Here is an 18,239-nt window from a genome sequence, read left to right as displayed (position 1 = left end):
AAATGCCACCATATAACGATGTAAACCTTGAACAAAATGCCACCATAAAACGATGTAAACCTTGAACAAAATGCCACCATATAACGATGTAAATGTTCCGGACCATATGAGTATTTGGACCATACGCGTATGGTCATGACCATATGGGTATATACTCATATGGTCCGACCATACGCGTATGGTCGGGGTAATTAACACTATGTTACAGTTTACTTTTCATGCTTCTAAACTCTTCATATGGTATGACCGTTCATTCAAAATACGCTATCATATAGGTAATTTTATCATTATATTATAATAAAAAGATAAGCTAAATAATAATAAGAAGTTTCACATGAGTTACTTAATTTTACTTAATACTAGTAGTCAAATTTAAAGTAAACACATTTTATACCGATGGTCATTACCGATTTGTTATTACGAGTAATGGCAATATGTCGACTAAAAAATTCCAAAAATGTCTTAATGAACTGTTACATAAGAAGTCACTGGAAAGTAGCATACTATTAATTTATTTAAGTTGTGTTGTGAAGATGGTGTATTGCAGTCATTTTACGATATTTGAGATCTAGAGCTTCTTAAAAACACCGTAGACATCAGAATTGCCGAAGACCTCGGTATCACTGAACGCAGCTGCAAAAAGGTTTGTTTTTCACTCGCAAACAAAATGTGTAAATGAAAAAGATCGTGCACAAATTTCTTGCAAATGCAAAAAAGCTATGATACCGTGTGGAAGTGAATGTCATCCAAACCTAAATGCAGGAATGTAACTAGCGATGAAAACTAACTATGGCATCAATATTAAATTTTTACGTATTTTTTTTTATTATAAAAATTAAAAAAATTGTCATGTTTTAAACCATCACTGTTTTTTTTAGATAAAGTTTTTGTATTATTGAAACGTTTATAATGTAATTTGAAAAAAAATATATATACCTATATGGTCCAAATACTCATATGGTCCGGCCCGTTAATAACCAAACGAGTATTATACTCATATGGTCCGACCATACGCGTACGGTCGGACCATACGCGTATGGTCGGACCATATGAGTATACGCATATGGTCATGATCATACGCGTATGGTCCAAATACTCATATGGTCCGGAACATAAACATTGAACAAAATGCAGCCATTTAACGATGTCAACCTTGAACAAAATGACACCATATAACGATGTAAATCTTGAACAAAATGCCACTATATAACGATGTTAACCTTGAACAAAATGCCACCATAGAACGACGTAAAACTTGAACAAAATGCCACCATATAACGACCTAAACCTTGAACAAAACGCCACCATATAACGACGTAAACCTTGTGCAAAATGCCACCATATAACGATGTAAACCTTGAACAAAATGCCACCATATAATGATGTAAACCTTGAACAAAATGCGCCATATAACGATGTAAACCTTGAACAAAATGCCACCATATAACGATGTAAACCTTGAACAAAATGCCACCATATAATGATGTAAATCTTGATCAAAATACAGCCATATAACGATGTAAACCTTGAACAGAATACTGCCATATTACGATGTAAACCTTGAACAATATGCTACATGTGTTTGGATGTTCATGAGGTATCGTTCGCACGACTTTTAAATCTCCCGCCGAAATGATCAAATTTGAAATCTGAAATGTAAAAGTAGATACGTTCAAGATTACCTTGACAGCAGAATAGATTAAAAAGTATATATATATATTATAGTTTATTACAAAAAAAAAAAAATAACAATAAAACATATTTTTAACAATCAAGTTACCAAGAAGGCAATTACAATAGACACAAATTTGCCGTCAAAAACAAATTGGAATGGTTCATTATCACATTTACAAATGCTATGCGTCGTAGTTGCAAACATAAATGTTATGCTTTAAAATTTCATACACTAATAGCATGTTTCATATTCAAATATAAATATTATGTTTCATAAATTCAAACAATAATAGTATTCTTCACATCCACATTAAAATACTAGTATTATGAGTAATGGTCACATTCACCAATAGTATGCGTCATATTCCCACCCACACATGTCTGTAGTTCAGAGGTTGTCGTTTGTTGTTGTGTAACATATTTGTTTTTTATTTATTTTTGTACATTAATTAGGCCGCTAAATATATAATTTTTATATAGTTTTCTCTTTTGAATTGAGTTACATTTGTGATTTCGGGGCCTTTTGTAGCTAAATATGCGATATGGACGTTGCGCGTTGTTGAAGGCCGTACGGTGACCCATAGTTGTTTATATCTGTGTCATTTGGGTTTCATTAACAATCATACCACATCTTCTTTTTATATGGTATGCTACTTAGTCACAAAGCGTAATATTCAGTCAAAAATGTTATGCTTCATAGTCAAATACATAAATGTAAGGTCCATAGTAACACACATACATGATAATTGCTTCAAAGTTTCATACAATGTTATTTTTCAAATTTCATACACACATGTTATGCTTCAAAGTACCATACACAAATGTTATGCTTCAAAGTACCATACACAAATGTTATGCTTCACAGTACCACACACAAATGTTATGGCTCAAAGTACGACACAAATGTTATGGCTCAAAGTCCCATACACAACTGTTATGATTCAAAGTACCATGCACAAATGTTATGCTTTAAAGTACCATACACAAATGTTATGCTTCAAAGTACCATACACAAATGTTATGACTCAAAGTACCATACACAAATGTTATGGCTCAAAGTACCACACACAAATGTTATGGCTAAAATTACCATACACAAATGTTATGGCTCACAGTACCATACACAAATGGTATGGCTCAAAGTACCACACACAAATGTTATGGCTCAAAGTACCATACATAAATGTTATGCTTCAAAGTACATGAAGTATCATATACAAATGTTATGCTTCAAAGTACCATACACAAATGTTTTTTCTCATAATCGCATACATAAATGTTATACTTCAAAGTATCATACACAATTGTTATGCTTTAAAGAACCATACACAAATGTTATGCTTTCAAAGAACCAGCAATACAAAAACGTAATGCATGAAAGTACTTTACACAAATATTATGCTTCATAGTACCATACACAAATGTTTTGCCGCATAATCGCATACATAATTGTTATGCTTTAAAGAACCATACACAAATGTTATGCATAAAAGAACCAGTAAACGTAATGCATGAAAGTACTATACACAAATGTTATGCTTCATAGTCCCAAAAATAAATGCTCTCTTTCAATATCAAAACAAAAGAGGAGAAATTAGATCAGTCAGATCACCAAGCAAGAAACCGGATATACTAGTCAACTATATTGGTTTACTTGAATCATGTTGATTGATAAAGCGCTTGCATTTTGCATACTAGTTTCATTACCACCTGTCAATTTTGACCTCTCCGTCCATTTTTTCATATACTCAATAATTAAAAATATAACACTCAAAACTATTCCACAACATAGAAAACCAAACGCAATTTGAATATCCGTCCATTTGATAGGCTTTGCTTCTGTCAACATTGAGCCCGAACAGAAATTCCGTTTCGGCCAATGTTTTTGCTTCCATATTTGTATCAACCCTGACTCAAGAATATTTAACGTACTGAAAATAAAAATTTTCATTGATAAATGCATTTTTTTATGATACACTGTCTCAGACATAGTTTATTAGAACAATGTGCAAATGAATTTTGGAGTGCATATTTGCAGTATCAGGTTTTTTTTATCATGAGAGTAATTTGTTTATGTTTTCAAACGACATTTTAGAATCTTGATTGGACATGCGCATCCTACTACTTCTACGTATATGGTTATAAACGTGTGTCATTTTGACATTGGAATATTTGGTTTATGGCGAATGATATATGCATAGCAAATGATGACAATATCGTTTACAATTATGTTCGTCTTACTAGGCGAAATTCTTAATTGACAATGACCCACACAGCCCAAAATTTGAAAATATGAAAAGAACCAGTCTTGCTGTTGTTTTAGATTCAAAGTTTGATACCTTGCTTTGTCTTATTAATAGGTTTATTAAATTTAAACATAGTTAAACTACTGTAATCTTTATTTACATTATGTAAATTTTTATATGAATATTTAATCATTTCGTCACGGAAGATTTGATGACACTGTTTGAACTACAATCCTGCGACGTCACGTGCTGGTCGAATGGAACATTCAAGCCATGCAAGTGAAATGACAAATATTTGCCTTATATTTTCATGTATGAAACCTGCATTACTTTCATAATTTGCATTATAATATGTGTTAGTGATTTTCATTTGAGAAATAAACTGAACAAACATTGTGACTTATAAATAAACAGACAAAAAAAACACAAATTAGTACACCACAGAAGACTAACTCAGTAGGCTGTAATTCAGTAATTGTTGTGTGTTGCTGTATATCATATTTATTATTATTTCATATTTGTGCCATATAGGTCATGACGTTAGTTTTCTCGTTTAAATTGCTTTACATTTGTCATTTCGGGGCATTTTATAGCTGACTATGTGGTATTGGTTTTACTCATAGCTCAATACCGTACAATGACCTATACTAAGTAGTTGTTTATGTCTGTGTTATTTGGACTGTTGTGAAGAGTGTCTTATTTGCCATCAGAATACTTTTTTTTTATATCTTTATAATTTTGAGCACCATACCCAAGATGCAGTTCCAGATCCAACAGTGAAACAAATATTGATATAGACTAAGAGTATGGGTATATGAATGCACCAGATTACTCTGAAAATAAACGCTCAGAATTACTCACCCGATTGAAAATATGTTGGTATATGGAGAATTGTTTGGCAGACCAATAGCGTACTGCAGAGGTAGAAATTCTTCTTTAGCTATTTGTAAATCACAATCGAAAGTAGCCTCTATTTCGAAAAATGATTTTTCTGCTATATAGGCATAGTTGTCTTCCCTGATTTTTTGCATATGGACCTTGGGAATGGTACTTAAAACCCTAGGGTCCGTTTGATTTGTAGCTATTATGCCATTCCAAACTGCCTGCAGATATGGAACAGTTGCCTGCTATGAAATACAAATACAAAATACAATAAATTTATGAAACATTTGATTGAATTATACATCAATCATATATTTAGCAATATGTTTATTTTGTCAAAAAATCTGGTTCATCGATTCAACATTTTGCTTTCCAAAAGTCCTGTACCAAGTCAGCAAAATGGCAGTTATTATCTTATAGTTCGTTTTTGTGTGTGTTGCACTGTCGTTTGTCTTTGGTTGCACTTCAGTGTTTCTGTTGTTTCGTTGTTTTCCTCTTATAGTTGATTTGTTTAGCCTAGTTTTATTTTGTATCCGGGATTTGTTTACTCGCAATCGATTTATGACTATTGAACATGTACACCCAGCGGTATACTACTGTTTCCTTTATTTAGACAATTTAGCTCATATATACCGTAATGGCTGGAAACATTTCAAGGTAACAAATACACATATTATAGTTCAATAGTATATTTCAGATTAGTAAATTAAAATTTATTTTGATGTAATTCAGTTAATTCTTTTATCTAGTTGAATATAATCATCATGTATGCCCATTGCACAGTATTGAGCAAGATATAACAACATTCATTATTGAATGTATTGTACTACGAATTACGATTTCCGATCTCCCTTTAGCTCCGTTGTGTCCTTCTATTTGCCGACTGAGAGTAAATTACGCATACATTTTTTAATCGTGTTTTTTGTATAAATGTTGAAAACAAACTTGTAAATGCCTGTACAAAGTCAGGAATATGACAGTTATTGTCCATTTGTTTGTTGTGTTTGAGAATTTAATTTTGCCATTTGATTAGGGACTTACCGTTTTGAATTTTCCTCGGAGTTCAGTATTTTTGTGATTTTACTTTTAGCGTTTAAGGATTTTGTATATTCATTTTATAAAATGCAAAGTAATGAATCATATTCTCACTAGAAGAACATACAGGAACATATAGCATTAAGCTTAGTAATATTGTATGTTTTCTTTTCCCAGAAATTAGATGGAATTGACAAGATAGACGTGATCTATGATTAAGATTTCTCTCATTGACAATTATAAGTCGAATATTGGCTTCATACGGATTTAGCAATATTTTTAGGTCCTTTTTTGACATAAAGCTTATTCAACTGTTTCGGTTCTTAGACATCTTTGGCTTTCCAATCTTCAACTTTAGCGCTCCTGATGAAGGTATACAAAGAAAAGCGTGCAATGTCTAAAGTGAGCTCCGTCATATAGTAATCGACCTTATGCAAACGAATATTAATACATATTTCGGGAAGAAAAAAGTTAATCTCCATTCAAAATTTGTTATTCTTTGAAAATTCAGTTGAAACGTTTATATATATCAAATATGATATTGTAGAATTCTATCCGATGTAGCTCAAGTGTTGCTGTAGAGAAACATAAACTCGTAAATATGCTTACTTCGAACCATGTGACCCAATATGTACCACCAAGTACTCCCCATTCGTATTCGTCCTGTTTAGCCAATTCGCGTAGTGTGTCGAATGGTAATTCCTCCTTTGTAACAGTTAAATATGCAATTAGGTTACCACAGTAAGTTGCTGATAAAATTATACAAAATAACCACCAACAACAAATAATTGTTCTTCCTGTTTGTGATCTCGGTAGATTTGTTCCACCTAATTGAAAAAGACATAAATAAGATAATTTTTTAGTGATATGCTTGAAATATTAAATAAAATATAATATCTTTATTTGCAAAACATACAAAAACCAATTTGAAAAAAATACTATGGAAAAGAGTGGGAAACTATTTTTTAAAGCCTCTGACTGCCTGTATAAATTTCTACTCTTTGGTCTTCTTCATTTAAATACAGTTCTATGCATTTTTTAATAAATTATTTTCAGTTTAGGTGTAATTTTTCAGTTCCATCAAATTAAAAAATCATGTGGGAAAGTGTATTTTCAAGAAAACGGTGGTCTTGATCTTTTTATGAACATGTTTTTTGATGCACACTTTTAATGTTCTAGCTAATTTCAGACATAATTTATTTCTTTTTTAAAATTCAAATGAAAATCATTTTTTTATATTTTGAGAATAATGATGTTAAACATTGATTAAATGCAGCTGGCCAATCATGTTATTCTCTTTTCTTAGACTGTCTGAAAAGAGGCAAAGCTTTGTCTATGTTGGTTAAATCTGTGACGTTAAACTCCCGCCAAATGCCAAGTTAGTGTTGGACAGTTCACATATAATGCAAAATTTCCAGCATTAGAGCATCAAAGACACAAAGTGTGTGGTTCTATTGATATAATAATGGTATCAGAACACTCCCGGGGTGTTCCCAGTGGAATGTTTGTATTTATATTGACTTTATAGGGGTGCTAAGGGGCAATTCAGTTTTTAGGTCATTTCTCAGAACAATTTTTCATGAGAATTGTAAGGAAAAAATGAAAATAGAAACTTTATGGGTACCCTCTTTGGCTTGACCTTGTTATATATGATCAAAGGGTGTATTTTCTACAATACCATGTCCCAGTTTTTGGATAAATTGTTTCTAAATGAATTTATAGGTCTCCAAAGATGAAAGGTGAAATGAGGTTTGGCACCCAGCAGTTAAATCAATATATCTTCTTACTGGAGGCATATATCAAAAATCTAAGACACGGTTATGAAAATTGTATATGGTTGATTAAAGGGGTAAAAACAAATGTTTACTACCATTTGACATGAATGTGCCATTTTCATCCAAGTTGGAAGACCACTTTTTTGGCAATTAATGAGCTATATTTTGAAATTAATCAAACCAAAAATAAATTTATATATAGATTAAGAAAGAGTTATATTTCAGCTTTAAGATGAGTTAAAGATTTTAAAAATCCATTTAGCAGTTCTGGAGAAATTAATCTTTAAAGACTGTTGATTGGAGTCATAAACTTCTGACTGTAGTGCTACCTTAAAACGAAACAGTTAGAAGTGTCTATCCCTAGGGCAGAAATGCCTAGAATTTTTTTTTTAGTAAATGTCTAAAACTTCGACCCCTTTAAGTAGCACATGAAGGTATATTATTTTATTACATATGTGTATTGCTTAGGTAAAAATATCTTGTATGCAATTTTTCGCAAATAATTCATTATGGGATCGAAACTGTATCGTTTGCCCCTAAAAGCTGTATTCCTCTAGCTGTCATTCCTTCTAGTTTTATCTTCATCAATTCTGATATATTGTTACGTAATCAAATGCTATTATGTGTTAACATAGCCGACCTCTCCAAAATAGTAAATTGTAAGTTGTACCCCTATTTTTGACATTTTTACTCTTTGAGTATGTTTGTTTTGTTCATACATCGTTGACAATGTAATGGAATTTGATGCGACTGTCATACAAGTGAGAGGTTTAGCTAGCTATAAAACCAGGTTCAATCCACCATTTTCTAGATTAGAAAATGCCTGTACCAAGTCAGGAATATGACAGTTGTTATCCATTCGTTTGATGTGTTTGGACTTTTGATTTTGCCTTTTGATTTTTGATTTTCCTTTTTGAATTTTCCTCGGAGTTCAGTATTTTTGTGTTTTTACTTTTTTCTTACTTTTATACATTGATATACTAACCTTGCAAGAAAACGCAGCCGTATAAATACCAATTGAAATTGTACAATGCTTCCATCTTCGTATTCTGAGTATAAAATGGATTAAATTTTTCTGCAAAGAATAACACAACCGAAATAATTGGAATCAGAGAGCCTGTCAATATTATCACTTCCCAGCGAAGAGGTTCAATTAAACGAAGCCATTTTGTCTCATCTGGCTTTTTAAGCATTATAATAGTTTGATCGAAGAAAAATCCTAGGGTAAAATCCATAACCCTTTCTCTACTTGCCATAACTGAGAGAGGTGCAAAGGTCAGGTCAGTGTCCTGAAATAAAACAAAAACAAGGGGATACAAAACACCTAATGGAACTAGCTCTTTGAAAAGAGGTCAACGTTTTAATCACAAAATAAAAATTGAAAAAGATGCAAGTTTCGCAATGAACAACAATAGTGCGTGTTATACTACTATATATCCTATTGAAGTTATTACTGTAAATTGTGTGGTTGAAATTTATTAAAATGTTAATAATTGTGGTCAGTGTAAATATCTTTTAAATACACAAACAAAATCTGTTTTAGTCAAAATGTACTGAATAATCCTCTTCATGCCCGTTGGCATATAAGATGAAGTCAAAATGTACTAAACCCCCTTTAGTGTTCACAAGTTTTCCTGGAAACTTAAAGTCATCAAATTTATAGAGCTACTGAATTATTTTGCAGAATTTAATACACGTTAATATTCGAGTAGAGAGTTTTTGTACTTCGTGTTGAAGGCCTACTTTAAGATGAGAAAAAACAACTCAAGTGAAGTTCCATCTTTTGTAAAGTACGTGTAACATTTTTTATCTTACCTCTTATACATTTTCAGGAATATGATTGGATAAAAGCGTCCGCGTGCAAACCGTGTATATTTATAATAGGTAAGTAGGAAGGCGGGGCTTATCTCATACACGGTTAGTAGTGGAGTTACGTCCCTTTATATTCCATATTAGGTAAGAAGGGGCGGGGCTTATGTCATACACGGTTAGTAATGGTGTCATGTTCCTTTATAAAAACAAAACGGTACTGAGAAAAAAACTTAAAAGTTCAAAGTTCCAACAGACGAAGAAATTGATGATTAAGATTTAAATAAATTCATAAAACACATTTAAACCTTACAAGTCGTTTTTGTTGGCATCTGTTTGTGTAGGATCAATGGAAGTATTTTCTTACTGCTAACAGTATCGAAGACTTGCTCATTTTGAGGATCACTATTCTTAATTTCACACGTTTAGATAGTCGGTAAGATAAATTCGTAACATAGTGTGCTAGTGACGTAATACGGTATATATGGGTCAGTAAATTCCATATGGACAGTATGTGTATATGTTACCCTTCTCTGAAGCTCTCCAACAAGTCCAGTCCATGAACCATTTAATATTCTTCCCCATTCTCCATCGTAACCTTTCACTAATTTATACCTATTTTACGTAAATATAAGAAAATATAAGAACTTATTACGTTGCGCCTTTATGAAAAGTATAATGAAAAATAAACAATTTACATAATTACAACAAAACTTGAAAGCCTGTAGAGTTTACATAGTTACTAAATCAGGTTTAAAACAATGACAAAATTACTGACCTCTAAGGTAAATTAAAAACAGGAGAGTATATAAAGACAGACAAAATCAAGCGATATCAATCAGCGAGCCAAATGAAAATCAACAGTAATTAAACTGCTAAATATTATGCAGCATCTGTGTTTAATCCTTTTATGTCGGAGTAGGGTCGTGTTGTATAATTTATACACTTTTACCTATTATGTCTGTTTGTTTTGTTCACGCATCGTTGTCAAAGTGAGAGGTTTAAACCCAGGTGCAATCCACCATTTTCTACATAAGAAAATGCCTGTACGAAGTCATTTATTTGACAGTTGTTGTCCTTTCGTTTGGTGTGTTTGGGATTTTGATTCGCCATTTGATAAGGAACTTTCCGTGTAAAGTTCGCTGGCAGTTCAGTATTTTTATGATGTACCTTTTTTATAGTCTTCTGTCTAACGCTTAGTGGTCTTGATTGTCTTCAGCGTTTGCCTTTGACCTCTAGATGTCGCATGTTTTAAAAATAGTCTAAGTTTGCAGTCTCATTGACGCATTTTCAACACATCCATTTGATTTTAAAGTGCAAATACTGTTATCAACTAATAATTTTTTTACGAATTATCAGCTAAACTGTTACTGTTGATTCGTTATTATTGATTGGATACCAATATTCGTGGGTTTCGTGTGTACAAATGAACGTCAATTATAAATGTTCACGAATATATATATGGAAGTATTTAACGACCTTGACTGGCTCTTCAGCCCTCGCACAGTCGGCTCGGTGCCCGAAGACGATTGGTGAACATTTGAATATTTTGTGCCGTGGGTCAGGAACAGGTAGCAAAGGACGCCAAATGGAGGCCGCCTTCTTGATTTTGGTGAGTTGTTTTTTCTTTTGTTGACTATTTTGTTGTTTGGTTACTTCACAACGGCTGCTTTCAGGGACAGTTTGGTCAGCTTGGCAACACGCTAACCTCGATGATGGAATACTGGTAAATGATCTCGGACGTAGTATTATAAATGACAGGAAGCGTTATCAGGACCAAAGCCGTTAGGCAGTGAAATGAAGGTCGTATCACTCAACACCTAGGATACAGCCCTCGGACGTTAATCGGCATAACACTCCACATGATAAAATGGTTTTGGAGTGCATGTTAACGCGGGTACGCCTCTATTACGTCTATCTGTACGGCTTGGATTGGTTTCTGTCATCTAAAGTAGTAGGTGTTGAACATCTAACTGTAAACCCTCATCGAAGATAACGGGTAAAGGAGAGCTGGTCCAGCACGTCCGTCCAGCAATTTAAGTCAAGGTTGACGAAACCACGAAATTAAATATTCAAGAAAATGCAAGATTTCTTAATCTTTGATACACACGAATACTAATGAATACACATCACTTGAACAATGCATGTTAAGAAGGAGGCAAAGATAACAAGGGTAAAAAAAACACGTCAGTCGTAGAAAAATAAGACGAAACCTTGCCCAAAATAAGCATGGACAGAGACCAGACAAATACATTATATAGCCGGCTAAACCGTATGCGTTTTCTCTCATTATTGAAAGCCATACGATTGCCGAAAATTTCTTACGTCTATCTCAGTTGAACTTTGGTGGATACTTGTCTCATTGGAATTCAACCCAAATCTCCTTATTTTTATACAGGCCATGTTTGGTACCGTTTACATTAAAAACCTAACTACCAGAGGCAACTGTAGTATTAAATACTCAAAGTAAGTTTTCTAAATCAACATGACAAATGTTTTGAAACTGAGGACCATTGTTGATTGGAGGACCATCTTAAAATAATAAACGTGCAAAGGTTATCAGGTTGCAAATTTGATATCATAGCCGGCATAAAGTTAGCATTGAAACCCTGTTAAAATTCATTAATCTAAACCAGAAAAGTTGTATGAAATATAAGTTATTTTTTTAAAAGGTATTTTTTAACAGTATTTGCTCAAACTTTTCAAACCAAGCAAATGACTACAAAAGACAACATTGGTTGTCATTGGCCAATCCTAAAACATAGTCTCCTATAAATGCGAACTGTCCATGCAGAACCTCATGGGTCTAATTTAACAATATTAGCACATGACAACATTGGTTAATACTTAAAGCCGTTGTTCAGAACATAGACAATGTTGTTACTTATTCTGAAGCTAAAATCTATAAAGAATTTATTATCTATCACTATTTTAAAAGCATTTTTTTCTGTATGAAGATCAAATCCTTCGAATAATCCACAAACAGGTTCATTTGCTGCAGTGGTATATTTAAATTATAAATACTTGCGTAAAATTAAGGTTCCTGCTCATTTCTATAAGAAGATCTATACACAACCCATTCCAGGTTCCATTATCTAGATATTCAAATGGCCTGTACTGAAACAAAAAAAGAATATATAAAGTATGTTAATTGCATTCGGAATAAAATATCGCTTTGCTTACAAGAATCTATTAATGTCCAATTAGCTTTCTTTTTTCGGAGACTTGTTCGGGATACTCTTGGTTTGTCGTCGTTCACAACATTAGCATTTTTAAAACTGTGGAAGTAAAAACTACTATATTTGACGTAATATTACCGATAAAAAAGTAAATTGGAACGTGCAACATTCCACCAACACCTGCTTTCAGGATATATATATATCCCTTCCAATACGATATTCCCGTGCTTGCATTTCCTATCAAGATTTTCTTGATAGATGGTTGCTGCTCACAAGGAAGCTATTAAAACCAAGAGTTCTAAATGGTGAAGTTAAAAGCATCCCTTCGTAAATTTTACGGACGCCATCACGAGTTGGTTGACCGTTATGGAATAACCGTTTCACAAATGATATCGGATATGTTCCTTACATCGTAACTACAATCCCCTTCCCTTTCATGTATGTGACCTACCGAATTAGACTATTTACCTTTTTTTACATAAGCAACACGACGGGTGCTACATATGGAGCAGGATCTGCCTACCCTTCGAGAGCACCTGAGATCACCCCCAGTTTTTGGTGGGGTTCGTGTTGCTTATTCTTTAGTTTTCTATTGTGTGTCGTGTGTACTATTGTTTGTCTGTTTGTAATTTTTATTTATAGCCATGGTGTTGTCAGTTTATTTTCGATTTATAAGTTTGACTGTCCCTCTGGTATCTTTCGTCCCTAGCTCTTTTGTAAGATCCTTCACCTTACTAAGCATGTCTCATAACATTTTATCTTGAATTTTAAGCAACTTCTAACATTTAATCTTTATTTCCAGCGAGGTGTTTTTTTGTATAAAGTAAATACAGATTGTTAACTATATAATTATATAAATATATAAGTACGTCTGAGTCAGTGACAACTCTACAACAGATTTATCCATCTGATCGCCATCAATGATGGTGATACATGGCTGTGTACATAATCTATATACAACTCGTCTAAACATCAACCCAACAATGTAAGACCTGTAAATTTGCTTTCGCAAATTAAAGTTCTTCCCTCGCCGGGATTCGAACCCATGCTACTACGATATCGTGACACCAAATCGCCTGCACTGTAGCCGTCCCGCTAGACCACACGACCACCTGGGCTTCATAAAAATGAAGCTTTCGCTTATATATTTCAAAAAATGAAATGATACCAGCTCTCGACCCTTTTGGAGTTTCTGCAATTCCATCAGACGGATCTACTCGTAGTACTAGTATGTGATTTTAACATCGGCAAACTACCGTAAATTAATTTATCATGTTTATGTAATTCAATCAAAATTTATGCAATATCAATCGTGTTTTGATTAAAGTATCGATTGCATCCAAAAGAACTTTATATGAACCTTTCATTCACAATATTCATTCACAATATGTGTTTTGTTTGTAACCATTAGACTAAAGATTACACAATAAACATATCGTGTTTGTTAAAATACTACTGAATGAACTCGTATGGGGAATTCGTAAATAACTTTTATTCCTCGTTAGTAGATTAGGGTTTAATTTCATCTCATCGATGTTCATCCTTATTTGTTTACAGGAATCACTAATTAACATAGATACATTTCTATCCACAGGAACTGAATTACAAGACATCCTTTGTTATGTGATTGTTTCAATAATTGTTATTATTTTTAATTTCATATAATGTCGTTTTAGACATTTTATACAAATCGAGATTAGAGCTTTCGTCAATGAATGGCATAAACATATAGATTTCGTGCTTGTCATGCGCAGTTATAGACTACCTTCATACCAATAAACACTAAAACCAATCTATTTGAAAGCCAGGACTACGTAAATAAGAAATATTATATCAATGAAATAATACCTCAGAAGTTTGTTACGTCAAGAGAGTGGCGAAAGATTCACTCATCTATGTCGAAAATAAACAAACAACGCCATAGCTAAAAAAAAAGACCTAGTGACAAACAAAAGTACACAAAACACAACATAGAAAATTAAAGACTGAACAACACGACCCCCCCCCCCAAAAAAAAAAAGAAAAAAAAAAGAAAAAGAAACAAAAAACCCCAACCCTCAAACTTGGTTTGATCAGTAAATTTTGTCTGTAGTTTCCGCAAAACTATTGACACTTGTCTTAAATCTAACATATAATTCATTTATGTTTTTATGATAGCTCTCCTTTTGTATCTAGGCGAAATGATCGTATGTTAATGTACTCTACTTAACAATTCAATTCAATTCAATTCAAATATTTATTGTCTTATAAACTCTGAACAATAAGTTTGTGACAAATAATATAAACATACACAAAATACATTTAACAAACAAAACCATGAAAACAAAAAAAGCAAAAAAGCAGAACAATCTATCTATAAGATATATAAATTATGTATTTTATAAATAAATCAAAAGTCCCCTGTAATTTACATTCAACTCTCAGTGATACGACTCATGTGTGTTGAAACTTAACTTGACATACATTTTTAAAAGTTTTTATCATAATGAAGTTATGTACTAAGTGTTAGTTCAATTTGACCTAACCACTTCATGATAAACTACATAATGATAAAATAATGTACCTTAAAGTTATAATACCGAGAAGGTTAAGCTTTCAAAAACAAGGCATACAAACTTTATCTTTTTGTACCTCAAGTGTTGATACGATGAATAATTTGCCATTAAATCCATAATTGATATTTGGGAAGACTTCCGATTGTAGTTTAGTGTCCCCCGACAGGTGCAGGTGTCCAATCGTATTCCACTGACGTCCACTCTTATGGAACATTAACGTCATTATAGGAAATTTCATGTTCTTTGCGGATGTTTTCTTTGTCTAAAATGAGATAAACACATTAAAAACACTAACAAAAAGTCAGATTTTAAACGCACTAAAATGTGCAAATGCAGAAATAAGTATAAGACATTCATGACATATTTAGTTTTATGCGATTGACATACAAGTAGGAGTCTGAGCAAGCTATTAAACAAGGTTTAACCAACCATTTTATGCACCAAGTCAGGAATATGACAGTTGCTATTCATTAGTGTGCATGTTTGAACTTTTGATTTTGCCGTTTGATAACGTACTTCCAGTTTTGAATTTTCCTCGAAGTTCAGTATTTTTGTGATTTTACATACCTTTACATAGTGGTAACTAAATTGACGGAGTAAAAACTACAATGTTAGTTATCAGTGGTTCTAATGTCATAAACATATTTGTATTGATGTAAATAGTCATACATCGTTATAGTGTTTTGATAGAACTATAAAAGATTGTCGTATTAACCAAAGCGATACATTAAGTACACTCAATGGACCAAACTAAAAGCATAGGAAAAGCGCTATTTATTTCAAATACAATTTAAGTTACATAGTGTGACCTTTACACCTTACAACTCATTGATAATACGAAGCGTACACCATTGTACTATTTAAATGTGTTGTCAAATAATAATTGATATACATGTATTATTACAGCTAGCGGACCAGGAAAAAAATCGAAGCGTGTTGAGATTTATTTTTGGCTTGTAGCGAGAAGAAATACTTCATATATTACGACAATGAGGGTCGGTTGAAGACAAAACTTTACGACAAAAGAGATGATTTCAGCTTTCCAATTGTGAACTTTCCATTTCTAAGTAGCAACATTCCAGCAGCACCTGCATACGGGGTATATATCTCCCAATTGATACGATATTCCCGTGCTTGCGTTTCCTATCATGATTTTCTTGATAGAGGGTTACTGCTCACAAGGAAGCTATTAAACCAAGAGTTCCAAATGGTAAAGTTGAAATCATCCCTTCGTAAATTTTACGCACGCCATCACGAGTTGGTTGGCCGTTATGGAATAACCCTTTCACAAATGATATCGGATATGTTCCTTACGTCGTAACTACAATCCCCTTCCCTTTCATGAATTTGACCTACCGAATTAGACTATTTACCGGATTTGTAATCACATAAGCAACACGACGGGTGCCGCATGTGGAGCAGGATCTGCTTACCCTTCCGGAGCACCTGAGATCACCCCTAGTTTTTGGTGGGGTTCGTGTTGTTTATTCTTTAGTTTTCTATGTTGTGTCATGTGTACTATTGTTTTTCTGTTTGTCTTTTTCATTTTTAGCCATGGCGTTGTCAGTTTGTTTTAGATTTACGAGTTTGACTGTCCCTTTGGTATCCTTCGTCCCTCTTTTATGGCATAATATATAGCAATAAGAAGATGTGGCATGAGTGCCAATGAGACAACTCTCCATTCAAGACATAATGTGTGTATATTGTATTTGGTTTCAATTCTGAAATGTGACATTTAAGCTTAAAAGCTTAGACTATACAGTATCGCTTTTATTGATTTAATCTTCATTAGGAAAGTCTAAATTCGAATATGTGAAAGCCAATGATGTATAGAACCGAAACAGTTGACGATCTATCTAAAAAAAAACCGGTAAAATAATAGCAAATCCATCCTAGTTCAACTCGGCCAAACAATTTGATATTATAAATCTATAGACGAACAATTTTTAGACAGATTTGTTATAAATCAGTATCAATGCCAGTACCAAACTTCTGAGCTGGTGAAACCCTACATTACCAGGAGCGGTATCGGTCGTCATGAGGATGAACTTTGATATCGTCTCTTCTTTTTATGCTACTGTTTGTATACTATCGAAGTATTTCATAAAGAATATATTTTCAACACATGCGATTGGTTCACCTCAATATCGTCTTAATTGGCAACAAATACAAATTTCTCAAACATGTACACGGACGATTTGAACCAATTAATCAATCTAAACATTTGTTGTAGAATACCTTACGGAATACGGATGTACTATTTCTGTAACAGTCTCTTCTCCCTTGGTACTTCCAGTATTTGAAGAAATGACTTCGTCTTTTTCCATTACGTATTGATCGTCTTTGTTTGTGTGGCTCTTAAACCACAAGTAGCAATAATAGATAATTATGATACAAAAACTCATCAAAGATCATTGAAAACATTGACGGCTTATGCTTAGTCTTGTCTCACAAAATAATTAGTTCACATGCAATAAATTAAGGATATAAGTAATAAGTTAAAGAATGTGTCTTTTTTGCATACATCTAGGACAATAAAAGTCAACAATCAGAAGTACAAAAGAGAAGAAAAAGAAAGAAACAAAATTACAATTACCTGAAGTATAACTTCTCTCATTTTATTATGCAACTGGATAATTGATGTTTCATTAAAACAACATGTCTTCATATCTTCTTCCGTCAGTATTTCATTTGTGAATATATTTTCCAAAATATATTGAAAAGTCTAAAATTGAGGAATAAATGGTTATTATGAAAAGACATTCAAGATAGGTCTAACGCTGGTATCTTTCGACCCCTCTTTTACAATAAGCATTCCATGAAATATATAGAAAATCTAACATAGTTTAAGGGGATGCCCATGTAACACTTTGAATAATAAAGATTTGGCTGGTTTCATTTCGGAATATTTGAAAAAGTATTAACAATCATCTGTTGACAAAAATAATGAAAATGTTGTCACTAATAGAAGATGTCCATTGTTTTTTTGCGGTTGACATGTTGCAATGTACTATTAAATTGTTTATTAATGAGAATATCTATGCTGAGTGTTCTGGCGTAAGTTTGAATTGTAAATTCCGTTCA

The 18,239-nt window shown here is 32.9% G+C and overlaps 1 protein-coding gene across 4 annotated transcripts in view; it reads right to left on the bottom strand.

Annotated features, from left to right (window-relative positions):
• Positions 1-1,819: 1,819 nt before the first annotated feature.
• The window catches only part of LOC134690452 (probable glutamate receptor), a 28,973-nt gene continuing 12,553 nt past the window's right edge, over positions 1,820-18,239 (bottom strand). For 3 of the 4 annotated variants that reach the window (XM_063550420.1, XM_063550421.1, XM_063550424.1), the window contains exons 6-13: positions 17,752-17,880; positions 15,232-15,417; positions 12,450-12,538; positions 9,949-10,036; positions 8,598-8,901; positions 6,447-6,664; positions 4,782-5,047; positions 1,820-3,605 (exon numbers count right to left, since the gene is read on the bottom strand). In XM_063550420.1, the coding sequence (XP_063406490.1) occupies positions 3,311-3,605; positions 4,782-5,047; positions 6,447-6,664; positions 8,598-8,901; positions 9,949-10,036; positions 12,450-12,538; positions 15,232-15,417; positions 17,752-17,880 (1,575 nt within the window). In that variant the 3' untranslated portion in view covers positions 1,820-3,310. The remainder of the gene's footprint in view (positions 3,606-4,781; positions 5,048-6,446; positions 6,665-8,597; positions 8,902-9,948; positions 10,037-12,449; positions 12,539-15,231; positions 15,418-17,751; positions 17,881-18,239) is intronic. The other variant, XM_063550423.1, reaches the window with a different exon arrangement.

Source organism: Mytilus trossulus, chromosome 11, assembly GCF_036588685.1.
Source record: "Mytilus trossulus isolate FHL-02 chromosome 11, PNRI_Mtr1.1.1.hap1, whole genome shotgun sequence".
Lineage (NCBI taxonomy): Eukaryota > Metazoa > Mollusca > Bivalvia > Mytilida > Mytilidae > Mytilus > Mytilus trossulus.
The sequence above is the reverse complement of the archived record's forward strand: the minus strand, read 5'-3'. Positions and strand labels throughout refer to the sequence as shown.